At 36.5% G+C, this 15,405-nt stretch overlaps 1 protein-coding gene across 3 annotated transcripts in view; it reads left to right on the top strand.

Moving 5' to 3' along the window:
• Positions 1-15,385, top strand: part of LOC145665454 (uncharacterized) — a 98,909-nt gene extending 83,524 nt beyond the window's left edge. For all 3 annotated transcript variants that reach the window (XM_081732775.1, XM_081732764.1, XM_081732768.1), the window contains exon 4: positions 12,312-15,385. In XM_081732775.1, coding sequence (XP_081588901.1) covers positions 12,312-14,194 — 1,883 coding nt within the window. In that variant the 3' untranslated portion in view covers positions 14,195-15,385. The remainder of the gene's footprint in view (positions 1-12,311) is intronic.
• Positions 15,386-15,405: the final 20 nt, after the last annotated feature.

Below are 15,405 nucleotides of genomic sequence, written 5' to 3'. Positions count from 1 at the left end.
TTTAATCGTCTTTTATTCAGATTAAGTTGATTGTATTGCTTATCACCATCACCACAGAGACAATAGGAAAGAAAGGCCTAGGAAAGTCAGGAAAAAATTACTCTTGATATGATATCATACTAAAGGTATAACAAGTGATATATTTAAAAATAAATAAATATTTAAAAGGCTACGGACAAGTAACAAATGATACGGGTTCTAAAGTATGAGAGTGTTTTATATAGGATTAAAATCGCAATAGAAAAAAAGTATATAAAGGAATTTAGAAAATTGAACCAAATAAGACAGATTCTTCGATTAGACAGCTGTATATTTGGATATGCCGTAAAATGCTGGCAGTGGCGTATTTAATGGGAGGGGGACTTCCGGGCTTAAGCCCCCCGAAATTTTATTTACTATATGAAATATCTGCAAAATTTTCATATTTCCAGGGATAAAGTTAGCAACCCCCCTTCCCGAAACAAAATCGTAAATACGCCACTGCATGCTGGTGAAAGAGCGTTCTTAGTTAATTAGAAAACGAAGTTATCAGAATCATTGCTCAGCAATGCGTCTTTCGATCATCAACAATCGCGATGGTTTCTGCGTCATACCCATGCATGCGCTTCTCGTCACCAGTCATGAAATTCGAATTAGAACGGACATATTGCTGTTGTTACTGTAGTAATCTGCCAGATATGGTATAAGAGTGATTCATAAACCTCCAGCCTATATCAGATCACTACTCAAACAAATGAAAGACGATCTTCACCTGCGCACTCCTGGTGTAAATGTGGCAGAGCATATAAGACAGACTAGGCGTACAATAGAACAACGATGCAAAGAACACAAGAGCTACATAAGACTTCAGCAACCTGAAAAGTCTGGACTAGCAGAGCATAACCTAGAGCTTGGACAGAATTGATTTTACAAATGCCACCATAGTAGCCAAGTCCAGCAATTTTAGGGACAGAACAATAAGGAAAGTCATAGCTATCTCATGGGAAAGGAATACTCTCGATGGAGACAATGAGTTTCAACTCAGCCTTATCTGGTCGGCAGTTTCAGGAACAAAAAGGGATATTCAACAAAGCCATTTCTCGTACCCACAAGAATAACAACCAGGAGCCAGCATCCATTAGTCAATCAGAAACCAGCATTTTCCTCAGCCAATCACAAGCCCCCCAATCATGGATCTGCCCCTAAGTAGTCTTTATATATACATGCTCATGTCTCCGGTCTCTTTATTACAATCCCTGAAGATGAATGCGATGTCTGCATTCGAAACGTCGAATGTCAATATATTCACTTGGCTGACAGCCCGGGAGGAGTTACTAAAATCACATGGCCATGAAAAATTCAATTACTTGTTCAGAAATGCAGTGGTACTCCACACAAAACGTACATTGAAAGCACCCAGCTTCTTAATGATTTGTCGTAGAACAGAGAAGAATTTCGTGATGACATAACAAACCTTGTACATCCCATCTTGTAATGAAGATAGAAGAAAGAGAAGAGAAAAGTCGAATAGTTTTAGAGATGAGGATTATATTGCCAAACGTTATATTAAATTTTAAAGAAAGAATCATAGTAATAAAACTAAATGTTCATTCATTCAAAGATGCTGGTATATAATTGAAAGTTCCAGCCAGTATTTCAGTCCTCAAAGATAGGAATTCATTCTACAGTATTTTAAACTTTTATACTAAAACAACATGAACCAAGATTATTCGCCACGAAATTCACAAGTTGAGATCTTAAAATTGAAAATTTTTGTAAAGATATTTTGTCTGTATAGCTTTGTGTATGCCATTGCAATGTAATTATGCTTAGGCAAGGCTTCTCACATAAAGAAAGAAGAATATAGACAAAAACTCGAAAGAAAGAAGTGCTCTAACGTTGTTCTATGATGTTGAAGGAAGCTTAACGGGAAATCCAAACAACATGAGCTTCTGTCAGGAATTGAACCTGAGTTTCCTACACCAAAGGGGTATACGCTATCCACATTGTCACGACGGAGCTCATATTTCTTATTGAAATCTATTGTGTAATGATTTGCGTATCTTTAAACATTGATAAACGATTTTTGTTGTATTCATTCATTCACTTTATTAATTTATAATTTTTATCCAATGAATCGTGTAACACTCAAACAGTATTTGAGGTCCAAAACTTGGATGAACTGGTGTTGCCCGTGAAATTCAAGAAATTTCGTGTCTCGTCTCGAATTTGAAAATGTACTTCTCATCTCGTGGGCAACACTATTGTAAAGTTCTGCTAAGCAGGTAGAAGGTAGAGTAGTCACACATGGTAATCGTTTTCTTCCACTACCAATTTTATTACGTAATTTCCTGTTATAAACAGCATGATACAATATCACTATAAAAAAGTATAAAATTCTCTAATGACTAGGATAAATAAGTGTTCCAAGGCCCAGTCAGCCTAGGGAAGGTTCCCCACAGAGTTCCACGCAAACTAAATGGAGTGGATTTAGGATTCTCTATGTTGCACGCAAGCAAAGAGAGGTTAGAAAACCACAGAGCTCCACGCAAGCTAGGTGGTTGATGTTAGGAATCCCACAATGCGTCAGGCAAGGAGAGCGGAGTGGATAGGCAGCCTTAGGGCTCCAGGCAAGCTAGAAGGCTTAGGTTAGATACCTCCCAAAGCTCCAGGCAAGCTGAGAGAGTGGATTTGACCAGCCGGAATCTGATACCACATATGAAAGTCTTCCTGGTTTTATAGCTGTTACGGTGTAGCGGTGGCGCTGATAGATTTCTTCGTCACATTACTAGTGGTAACACTGATATTTCTATTGTCCGCCACTGCAGTAGTTTATAGTAGGACACACATGATGTTATTTATAAATACAAGCATACGTTGATTGTAAACAGAACCATGTACAGGATATTACACTGTTAAAAAAAAATGCGCACAAAGTTGAAGTGCAGATGATACATCTGAAATCTAAACTTAAAACAGTCATTCATAAACATGCATATGTTATTCTAAAAGAATTTTTGTACGATAATGCTGGTGGATATAACTATTCAGAAACATAAGACATATTTTGTTGTACGTACAGGGAATACTGTAATTTATACAGCAGAAGTCTGGAAAGTAGAGGTTTAGGTGAGTGTTGAGAATCGTCGACAGATGGCAACATGTTTCCTTTCTTCTAATGTATTTTTTACGGACCAATAATAATCATCATGCAACCACATTCAAGAGAAGGATGTTGAAGCTTTGTCCAAAGACAAATGAACTCAGTCATAGAGGATAATCCGTGCTCTTTTAAATTATCGTTTTCATTGCTGAGAGAACTTTATACTTCACCAAGATGTTTCCAATAAATAAATTTGAGTAATAATCATTAAAATTAGCCATTACGTCACGTGCCGCAAATTGAGTTTCCGCGAACTGCGGTCCTCAACAAACATCTTCGTCTTGAAGTAGTAATTTTCTTTTTTAATGCCTCCATCAATTGTATCCTATTTCTCACTCTTTTTTCTCTTCTCTTTAGAATAACTTTCTTCTCAGACTGTTATAATCAGTTTCTCTTTTTTTCTTTCCTCCTTTTTTTCCCCCTAAAGATTACATCTAATATTGTCCCTTTCTCCACTACTGGGACGTAACACTTCCTCATGCGTTGTCTGCTCGATCCGGTAATGTTGCATTCTTCTCCATATCCACATTTCGGATACTCTCTCAATCTTTTTTTTTTCGTCGCTTTTGCGTAATGTCGATGTTTCTATCCCATAGAGTACAATAGTGTACACGAAACATTTTATGAGTCTTTTTCTTAATTCTTTCTTCAAATTCTTGCTTCTAAAATGTTACTTTGTCTTCCTATCCTTGCTTTTATTTCACGTTCACACTTCATATCGTTACTAATAATGCTTCCAGGTACCGAGAACAATTCTATATTTGATATGGACGGCTTTCTTCCAGTTATCATTCTTTTGTCTTTCTAACATCTATTTTCATACCATATCGTCTGTAAATTAGATACACCTAATCAGTGGCATTCAGGGCTTTAACCTTCTTTAAACAAGATATGAAAAAATCCTGACAGAATATGAATTTGGGAGGTTCAACTCCTTCCTTCGATGAAATTTTGCGGATGCTTCTGCACCTAATATATCGAAATGCCTTTAATTTAGGGCCTTGTTCACTACCTCTTCTAGATAGATATTACATAAAGATTTCATAATTCCTCTTCCAATTGCATTCTCTTCTATGTTATTTCTTCCCATATTTAAATACTTAGTTTTTGGTTCATAAGTGAGCTACGAGTCATGGATTCTTCCACTCTAACTAAACCTTCTTAACAACTCCTAATATAATTAGTCAAAATCCTTTTTCTAGATCAATAAGCAACAAGCATTTCCTTTCCTTTTCCTACTGTAGTACTCTTAATAAGCCAATAGTATATTTTGCCCTTCCTCGTTTCTTGGCTGAAGCATCTGACCACATCAAGTTAGAGAGTTCTTCAAAACTTTTAGTGTCCAGTACACACACTGAAAAATGTGTTACTTCCTTCTCCTCTTGAATCATGAGTGTGCTAAACAGAGCTGCTCAAAACGTTCAAGGTGACTAATAACAGCAATAATATAACTGAATTACGTTTGCATTCAACTTACGTTAAATCGTAAATAAAACCGAACATCAGTGAATAAATAGGTTCCGTCTCTCAATACTTTCCATTTATAACAACTTCAACTTCCTTATCTATTCCTCCATGCAGCCTTCTATTGAGTATTCGAAACATTGTTTTCGCATCCGATATGAGATTAATACTTCTATAATCCCCACATTTATGCAGGTTCAATGTCTCTCCAAATGCTCCATTGTTTTCTACGAGAGTTCATTTTTGGCTACTGTCCCGTTTTATGTATTTCATTACGTAGTCAGAATAATTCTTTCCTCCCATTTTTCTCCTTATTTTTAGCGAATTTGAGTGATATGTTATGTATTTCGGTTTTCTTTTTATTCCTCTTCTCGGATATACCTTTTTCGAACTCTTTCCGACGTATTATAAATCTTTTATCATTCCTGTATAACGTATTTTCTTCAGCATGCAGGTTTCATACGCTATTCCTACTGTTCGTACACTTTATTTTTCTTTCTTTACAAAGTTATTTACACCATTGCAATTTTCACCTGTCCATATCAAATGAAGCGCTAGAATTATTATTAACCCCTCCTATAGCAGTGATTGAGCCAACTACCCCCAGTGATGTACCTGTCCACGCCACAAGTTCCCTTCAAGAATCCACTTTTGTTCTTGCTTCGTGTTACAAGGCGAGTGTGTACCTCAGCATCTAGTATCATTGGACACTTGATATGACAGTTTGTCAAGAGATGCAGCACTTTGCCTACAGATGGCTGCATATGTATCATAGCTTTACATGTTACTTCATTGCTGTGAGACTCGGAAAGAGGTAATTTGGTTTGTTTGTACTTTAAGCATAAAAAAGTCGGCTTTGAATAGTGATTACGAACCAATTTAATTTAAATCGTACTATTTCGGAAAAATATACAAAATAAATAAAATTTTCATTTTTTAAAGATATGAGCAGAGAAGAGAGAACAGGCAAAACTGCGTTGGCTACAAAATCCGAACAATATAACTGCACAAAAGTTCGTTGACATCTGCCGGGTACTTCCTAATTTTTTAGATATTTTTTTTTTGAAAACTAAAATTAATGAAGATAATTGTAAAAACAAAAACATTCGGAACATGTATAAGGGCATCAACTAATTTAGGAAAGGCTACCCCGCGGTTATTTATTAAATAAATTGACGGAACAATTCTCACTGATACAGATAGCATCTTGAATAGGTGGAAAGATTTCTTTGACAGTTTGCTTAACACACAACCAAAAACTAATGTTCGTGGGGAAAGGGAAATGAACACGAACCTAATCGAACTGAAGTAGAAATCACTATAAAGAAATTAAAGAAACACAAATCTCTGAGTAGAGGAAGTTCCGGCTGAGTTAATTTTAACTGGAGGGGGAAAATTGTGGAACAAGATACATAAATTTATTCTCCTTATCTGGAACAAGGAGGAATTGCCACAAGAATGGAAAGAATCATTCATTGTTCTATTTCACACGAAAGGCAACAAAACTGATTATAAGGGGGCGAGGTGGCTCAGTGGTAGAGCATTCACCTCCGGTGCTTGGGGTCCCTGGTTGGATCCTACCTCGCGCCGTGTGACTTTGTGGTGGACAAACTCCGTGCTCGTGGGGTTTTCCCGGGGTTCTCCCGTTTCCTCCACTTTCTTCACTCCACCATTTCATTCGTCTCTTATCATCACCCTCCTTCAGCCTAACCGGTATAAGCATGGGACGTAAAACTTAAAGATTTCATTTCATTTAAACTTAAAGAACTGATTATAATAATTATCGAGGTATTTTTCTTCTGTCAGCTTCCTATAAAATTCCCCAAACATTCTATTAGTAAGATTGATCCCATACGCAGTTGAAATTACTGGAGATTATCAGTGCGGATTTAGGCGAAATCGGTCAATTATTGATCAAATATTTACCATTCGACAAATACTTGAAAAGAAATGAGAACACAATACCCTGTACATCAATAATGTATTGATTTTAGAGAGGCCTGCAACTGGCCTAGGAGGGAAACAGTGTACAACATTCTTATAGAATTTGGAATACCGAAAAATCTAGTTAGTTTAATTAAGATGTATTTGAATCAATTCCAAAGTAAAGTCCAAGTAGGAAAATTATTGTCCACGAGCTTTCACGTCGAGAATGGCCTGAAGCAAGGAGATGCATTGTCGCCATTATCATTCAACTTTGTTCTTGAGTACGCTATAAGGAAAATCAAAGATAGCAACCAAGTGCTAGACCTGAATGGTATTTACCAGGTTATGGCGTATGCTGATGATGTAAATTTAATACGAGATGATAGAAAGAAGTGCAGAGGTCTTATTAAACGATTGCAAGGACATGGGTTTAGTAATAAATGCGGAGAAAACTGAATACATGGAAGTTCGTCGCGATAGTTATAATGCAAATTATGGATGCGTCAAAATATCAAATAATACTTTCGACAAAGTTGATACTTTTATATATATCTAGGATCAATTTTAATATACCAAAATCATATCCACGTAAAAATTAAATGCCGACTGAAAGCTAGGTATTCATGTTGTTATTCAGTTCAAAATATTTTGTCATCATGAATTCTATCGAGGAATTTGAAGCTTAAAATATATAAAACGATAATCATGACTGTTGTTCTGTAAGGTTGCGAAACATGATCGCTTACTCTGATGGAAGAATTCATAGACAGACAAATCTTGACAAGATCCTGAGACAAATGTTCGGACCCAAGAGGAACAGAAATAGAAATGGCTGAAACTTCATAGCGAGAAACTGCATAATTTATACCGTTTACCAAACATTGTTAAGGTCATCAAATCTAGGAGGCTCAAGTCGTTAGGTCGACTGGAAAAAAGTAGGCATACTTTCAAAATTTTAACTGGAAATCCAATCGAAAAACGACCATTAGGAAGACCTAGGCGTAGATGGGAGGACATTATTAAGGTTTTGTAAGTGGGAGGACAATATTATGATCTTGCAGAAATAGGAATACAAAGTAGAAACTGAATCCACTTGGCTAAGGACAGAAGTGAATACAGAGCTTTTGTAAACGCGGCATTGAACCTCCATGTTCTGTTAGTCATAGAGTTAGTTAGTTACTTTACAGCAGTAGTCGCCAAACTTGTGAAGCTTCTGAGCTTCCAACTGTAAAATGAGACCGACAATGGCAGTTGCATGGGAGAAACAAGCAGTTGTTGTCGTTAGTGTCAGCTCAGTGGAGGAATGGAAGTTAGCCAAACGGAGCGTTAACGCGATCTACCTAAAATGTTCCCACGAGCTACTAGTAGCTCGCGATCGACGGTTTGGCGATCACTGCTTTACAGAGTAAATTAGCAGAAGTGTTTCCAAATTATAGAATATACTAGGAATGCACCATTATGCCATTCCAGTATGGTGCTTAACTGAATGCTTCACTGTTATTTTTCAGTTCTTTATTTCATTTTTTCTTCTTACATCTTTTCCTTATCTGATGAGACATTCAGCGAAAGTAATTGACATATATATATATATATATATATATATAGGGTCAAACAAATGCATTTCAAATAGCAAAAGTATTGTCACACAATAACGAGAAAAGATACAATATAAGCACTTTTGGTAAACCTTCGTCTGGAATGAAAGACAGGAAGAAAAAGAAAATTGAAGAATGTACTGAAAACGTCCTAGAGGTCGCCACATTTGAATACACACACACACACACACACACACACACACACATATATATATATATATATATATATATATATATATATATAAGATTGGATTGATTGTAGTAGTTACATTCTTTGTTAGCGGCCAAGCTATGTAGGACGTGAGCTACAGTCTAAAGTGGGATCTCAACTAATGTGTTTTTAATGCTCTTCCACTGGGAATCGAATCCGAGACCTCGTGAACTAAAAGCTTGTGTGCTAGTCACTAGACCAGTGAGAAGGACAATATATAAGATGTAAATAAGGTATATAAATAAATATTTAATAATTTTCTGAATTCAATATATTCCTTCTTATTTATTTATACAAGCGTATTTTTAACGCTTCAGCTTCATAAGTTTTTTCAACATCTCAGTTTGCATAAAAGTCAAGTGGTGAGGATTGAATTCATTCATTTATCCATTACAGATTTCAACCTCAAACAACGGAAATCATTAAAATTATGTAGGCGCATGAGAGAGTGACTCAAATCAACAAAAAAATGCTTTTTTTACCAATAAATCCTCACGTGGGAAAATTAAACTCTCTTCATGTTTCGGAACTCTCTTCATGTTTCCGTCATTAGTGGTACAAAACTAAATCAAAAACCTGCTGCGGGCACTACTTACATACATCAACAGTCAACCCATCCACCATTGTACAAGGCAAATATTTGGAAAAGATTTCTTTCGTATTAATTTGTGATCGTCCAAATGACCTTAATGACGAAATACAGTTTTTATATCAAATAGGAGGGGGAAAAAGTATTAAGTTACGTACCGTACAAAAATGGTTTAATCAAACACACAGAACGGTGCAAGCCCCTGAAACAGTTATTCTCACAGAACTTGGACAGGAATTCCTTACTTTCCACAATTATCAACAAAGATTCAACGTATTCTTGCTACCAGTTTCCATCCAAAAAGTTTAGAAACCTATCTTACGGGATTCAAAAGTTTTTTTGTTGATCCACTAAATAAGTCAGGCATTTACCGCGTTCAATGCGATTGTAACTTCTCATATATAGGTCAAACAAAACGCAATATTAACACCCGAATTAAAGAACATACTAGACAAAAAAGAAAAAAAAAAGTCACAAGAAGAGGGCATGTCGGGATTGGCGCTTTACTTAGAACAACATACACATAATATAAAACGCATTAATGCAATGGGTTCAGCAAAAACAGAAACAACGGCAGATTAAAGAATCATTCTTTATTCATAAATACAAACCGACATTAAATCTGGATATTGGCAACATTGATAGAATCTGGTTATCTACCTTTGGTGTTTTATATATATATATATATCTGGCAACTGGCAATAGTGATGTAGCAAGACATTGCGCTTCCTTCAACTCAGCTCATTCTTTCACACCGTGCTCTGCTTGTGATATTATGGCATCCATTCTTTATGTCATATTTATTGGTGGTATGTATTCCTTTTTCCTTCACTTTTTTCTCTCATCCGTTTTTTATTCTTGTTACCCTACCACTGAGGATGGGATTTGCTTGGTGTTCCGAAACGTATGTAGAGAATTTAATTTTCTCACGGAAGGATTTATTGATAAGTAACCAGTTTTTTGTTGAATGAAAATCATTCTTTAGTCTCAAATGCACCATGTGGTCTCAAAACAGGAGTTTTTGACAACTCTACGAAGGGTATGACTTAAGACCCATAGGAAATCTAAGTTGGGATAGTACATCCAAGCTGGGAGGCAAAAGATTACGCAAGATGATCGATTAAAAAATATGAAAAAAAAAAAAAAAGTATTTCATTTGTACTTTTATCTTGTAGAAGGTATTCTATATATTTTATCAGTCAATGTTTTTCATTTGTATCCTATATAAAAAATAAAAATTAAACTTTCCCTTAGTGGGAGCACATCTAGTTCAGGTCTAGAAATAACTGTAGGTCCACATCAAATATGGTCACAAAAGTTTTAAACTAAAAACAAATAAAATATCGGGGTTAGTAATTAAACGTACAGGATAAATATTCATAGCTTTTTTTTAAATCCGGAGAAATTACAAAGCTTTTAGAGCATACGAGCTTCTTCAGATTGTTTGCGATGGGTTTAATTAGGATCGTTTGAAAACGGTAAAGACGAATAAAGTACTTGCTAGAAATTTAAGCAAAGTGTTCCTCCTGTATTATATATAGTATTCTTAGATTTACTTCGAGCTGTATGAAACGGGTAACACAATTTGAATATGTTAAATGTTGTCAGATACTAACCAATGAATACAACGTAATTCCAATTGTAGTCTCTTGTTTCTGTTCCAATTGAAATCAAGTTTAATACAAATCAAAGTGCGTGTTTTTACATTTTACTACTCGGCAATATTTAGCATATTTAAACGCTATTCCACTTCTCTTCACTTAAAGCGAAAGATGCATATAGGATAGAAGAAAAATATATTTGCGATTTCTAGCAACTTCCTTACTCATTGTTAATAGTTTTACGAATTCCATTTCAAAACGCACTGACGAAGGATACCATTGCGAGCTAGAAACATGGCCAACATGAATGGATGTTCACGAGTAGCAGTGACTTGTCGATAGCTAGGAGTCATCTTGGTGCTTCTCATGCGCACTACTGGGCCGATGGATGGCCATGTGAAGGTTCTCTAAGCCATAGTGCAGCTACGTGATTCATAGAATCATCCAACGTTATTCTATTCCTTGGGGCCCAATGGTGATGGTCATGTGCTCATTCCTTTCGTAATCGACGATACCGTGACACTTGTGTGGGACCTCGGCTGGGGAGGCCTATATCTAACAGTGTACGGTAAACTATGTGCTCAGACACACTGGTGCTTTGTCCACTGTTAAAGTCTGCTGTTAATTGTGCCACAATTTACGCCCTATCCTTTTGTACTAACATCGACCTCTACGACGTCCGACATCTTTAATGAGGTATGGTTGACCTAGACTTGTCGTTTGGTGCTGGTTTTACGGACATTTTCTTACCTTTGGAAGACACTAACCACAACAACTCGCGAACGTATCCGACAAGTCGTGGTGTTTCCGAGATGCTCGTTCCCAGCTCTCTAGCTATCACAATCTGGACTCTATCGAACTTCGACGCGTCCTCATTCTACGCATAAGGATCACGCTGATTGATCCAGTGAGATCCCTGTCACTGTCTAATGAGCGATCGTGAATTTTAAGTCGGCCCAACGACTTCGTTCAAAAAGTAGCGAGTGGGTATAATGTTGCTATCGCTAGTGTTAGAGGCTACGTCAATCTCATCATTATACTATAATAAAGACGTAAGATACATATGGAGTTTACAATCATCTCTCTCACTAGGGCAACATATCATGCATTGCTAATCGTCAATCAAACTTGGGACATTTGAATGAAGATTGGTAGCAATGTCGTTGTTCGCGTGTAAGCTAGCAATTATTAAAGTTAAATTACTTACTTTTCTCACTTTATCTTCTGATGCGAGTAATAGCTCACTATTTCAACTAAAATTAGGAAGTACGTTCCACGATCTATACTCTCGCACTACTCGGTATTTAAAAATTGACTTAAATAACCGGTAAAAAATATGTTTTAAATGATCATATTTTGACTTTAAGTTATGGGACATCTCTTTACACTTCGTTCAGTTATAATTTTTACGCATAAACACAAAAAGTATTAAGTATTCTCACAAAAAGATAAATGTATTCATAAAAATTACAATATACAATTAATAGTTTTATATTTAAAATTCAGTTTGTTTTTTCCCTTCACCATTTTTTTAAGGGTAATATTATCATACAATTCTTGTAGAGTTAGATGCGTTTGTCAAATTTCCAACAAGAAACTACTATAACAAAATGTTCAGTCGTATGAGCATACATATTATGTACTTTTTAATGACGAAAAGATATTTCTATCATTATCATTTCCCAAGTTTGGATAATTTATTCTTTGGATATTTCCCATTTTAAGTTCAAGTAAACAATAATGTATTTGTTGTAATAATTAAAAAAATATTATTCTTTTACAGAACGGCCTCGGAATCTCTTCAGCGGTCCAATGACTGGATACCAACGGCCTACATATGGTCACCAGATGCAACAGCCAAATTCGAATTTCGACAATGGATTTCCTGGTTCCAGACCTAATTATGCAAGAAACGCGGCGCAGCAGATGCCTGGATACTATACATTGCCTTCAAGAAGACCAGATTCAACTGTTTCTAACGCGCGTAGTGTGACTCCACCAGTGTCGAGAACATATCCCAATGAATATCAAAGATACAGTTGGTATCATACTGTCGCTCCAGGACGTAATTGTCCTGCAGTTGTAGCTCCAGAGAAGAGAGCGTATGGTGCTTATGTTACTAGTCAGCAGAGGTATGGCAGTGAGACTAATGTTCACAGCCCTAGTAGAAATAATTACTTAGCGCCACAACCCGTGCAAAGTTCTTGTGGTAATTCTCCCTGTCAGAAATATTCACCACAAAATATTTTAGACTCCAATCATAACATAACCCATCCTCAGTTAAAACAAGAACAGAACCAGTCACCTGTGCTTTCGAAAGACACAAGAAACCTTAGTACGTTTACACCGATTCAAAACCAGAAAAGACAGAATCTACGACTGTCACCATTAACTCCCAATGCACCTGCTAATGTTAACAGAACTTCATCTCCTTCGACATCTAAATCAAGGCCCCTGGTGTCCCCTGTGCGAACTACGATGACATCCGAGGAGTTATTCGCTGTTATCCATAGATCAAAGAAAAAGATGAACATTAAATTAGATTCCGACAGCTTTAGTAGAAGTGGTTCCCCGACATCAAACCCAAGTATTTCACCCGGCAGCTCGGAATCTTCTTTGGGAAGGTGTACCCCAGTGAGACTCATTAGCCCCGAAATGGGAGGATTCCCAGCCAAAAACGGAATGTTCATTCCAGGTAATCGCCACAGTTGGTCCCCAGTGTCTAGCAGTGACTCTTCTGAAAACAGCAAAGCGTCAATTGATAATAATTTCAAAGTTCCTCCTAATCAGCAGGCCACAGCTGGATCACGACAGAGTTGGGCTGGCGAGCGACTATCTCTTGTACAGCCAACGTCTAGAAATGATTTTAAGCGGTTACTGTTGCAACACAGCAAGTCGAATCCACGAGAAAGAGTTTCCGCGGTGGAACTGCTGAAGGCTTCGAAAGGAAAGGTTTATCCGGGCACACCGACAACAGAAAATGCACAGCAGCCCCAGACGAGAAGCCCCGTATCTCCAATCAGCCCTTATTATCAAAATGGCTCCAGACTAACAAGCCGCTCTAGTGGATGGAGATTCTTCTCCCCAAGGTCAGACGTGCTTTCATCCACCATTTTGGAAGACTGTGCTGAAGAAGATGCGTCAGATGTCTCCTCCAAATCACCAGCAAAGAGCATTGATCAAAAAGAGGAGAAACCCAAGACTGCTGAGCCAACCAATAAACCAGTGCAGCTTCAGTCATCTAAGTCCCAGAACGATATTCCAGCTCCAACAGTGGCCACTCGAAGATCAGAAATCGCAAGCAAAAGACAATTATTTTTCAGTACGTTATCGCCTATAAAAGATGCAGCTCCGAGTTCACCGTCACCTATTAAAACCGCTAGCGATAGTTCCCTTTCTTCTTCTGTAAGTCCACTGCGGGGTTCTCCAGACACTGAAGCATCAAAGAATAATAATAACAATAACAATAATAATAATAATACGTGTAAAAGTAGTTTAATCTTGAAGTCTCCTTCACCTCGCGTATCTGCTTTGTTGGAGAAAACAGAAAAGCAGCGGCCACTGCACACAACTGTCGATGAGAGCTCCATCATTTCAATCTTGAATTCCATTGAGGCATCGAAATCGAAATCAGGGTCGAAAGTAGCATTAGAAACAGCTTTATGATTACAGTGTGAAGTTTGTCTTACTAGAGTAAAACAAATGGTGGCCCGTGGGTTACAGATGTAATAGTTTGCATCCTCAAACGTTTGTATATCCACTGAAACTAATAAGTTTTGAAACTGCCATTACAATATATTAGAAATTCTTCACTTGTCTTTCTGCATGGTCTATACTTGAACCCCAAAATATAGAATTCGGCAATATTATGTAAAACCTAGAAATGAAACCAAATAACAATTACATTTCATTAGTATGCGCCTCTAGTATACAACCTTACTAGATTAAAATGCAAAGTGTATTTCAATCTACTTTACAAACGTTTCCCTCTCATACCATGTACTTATTCTGTGGATTTGTTCATTGGTACGAAATCTGAGTAGAAAATACTGAATTTTTCTAATTAATTTCTCTGAAAAATGAGTAAAACAAGAAGCATTCAAAAGTAAATACAGTTCACTCAACAAATTAAAAAAAAAAAAATAATATATAAGAATATAAAGATTACATTTACGAACAAACCACAGAAAACATTTCAATGGTGATAGTGTAAACCTGCAAAATACACACGGGCCACCACAGCAGTATATAAAACCTCGTAATTATGTAAGTATATATAAACTGATTGCAAATACAAAACTTCAATAATTACTTGGACCGTATCAATACTGACAGTCAGATAATAAGTACAGAGGTTTCTCAAAGCCGCACTGCACGCAACATTGAATTATCATATGATGGAATTGGAGCGATCCAAAGCACGATTAAAAGAATCATTAACTTCTCAGATAAAGAAAGGATAGTAAATATAACTTACAGAAAGCTTAAAACGAAGAGTAAAAGGTAATACTTTTCTGTAAATTCGATTTGGAGTAATTTCCTCAATGAGGAATAGGATACCGTAAGACATAAAAACAATCAAAAGCATTTTTGTGAGTGCATTTTAACTCCATTTAGTTCATAATATCAGACACTTTTAGTTAGAATTTCACGGTAATTTAAATAGAAAGTTTAGAGGTTAGTGAAGAGAAAAATTTTCAGTATTAATCACAAGTAAATGTTTTCGTTACGTAAGTTATTACATTCGGATTATTATTTATATATTTTTAATCGTATTTATGAAAGGGAGAAGCTTAATAGTAATATAAAAATAAGGGGAGTCTCAGTAAATAAATTATTGTTACAAACATACAAGAAACATATTGGACTGGCCAGGA

This window comes from Thermobia domestica, chromosome 1 (genome assembly GCF_964235325.1).
Source record: "Thermobia domestica chromosome 1, izTheDome1.hap1.1, whole genome shotgun sequence".
NCBI lineage: Eukaryota > Metazoa > Arthropoda > Insecta > Zygentoma > Lepismatidae > Thermobia > Thermobia domestica.
Note: the sequence above shows the minus strand (reverse complement) of the source record. Positions and strands in the feature narration are given on the sequence as shown.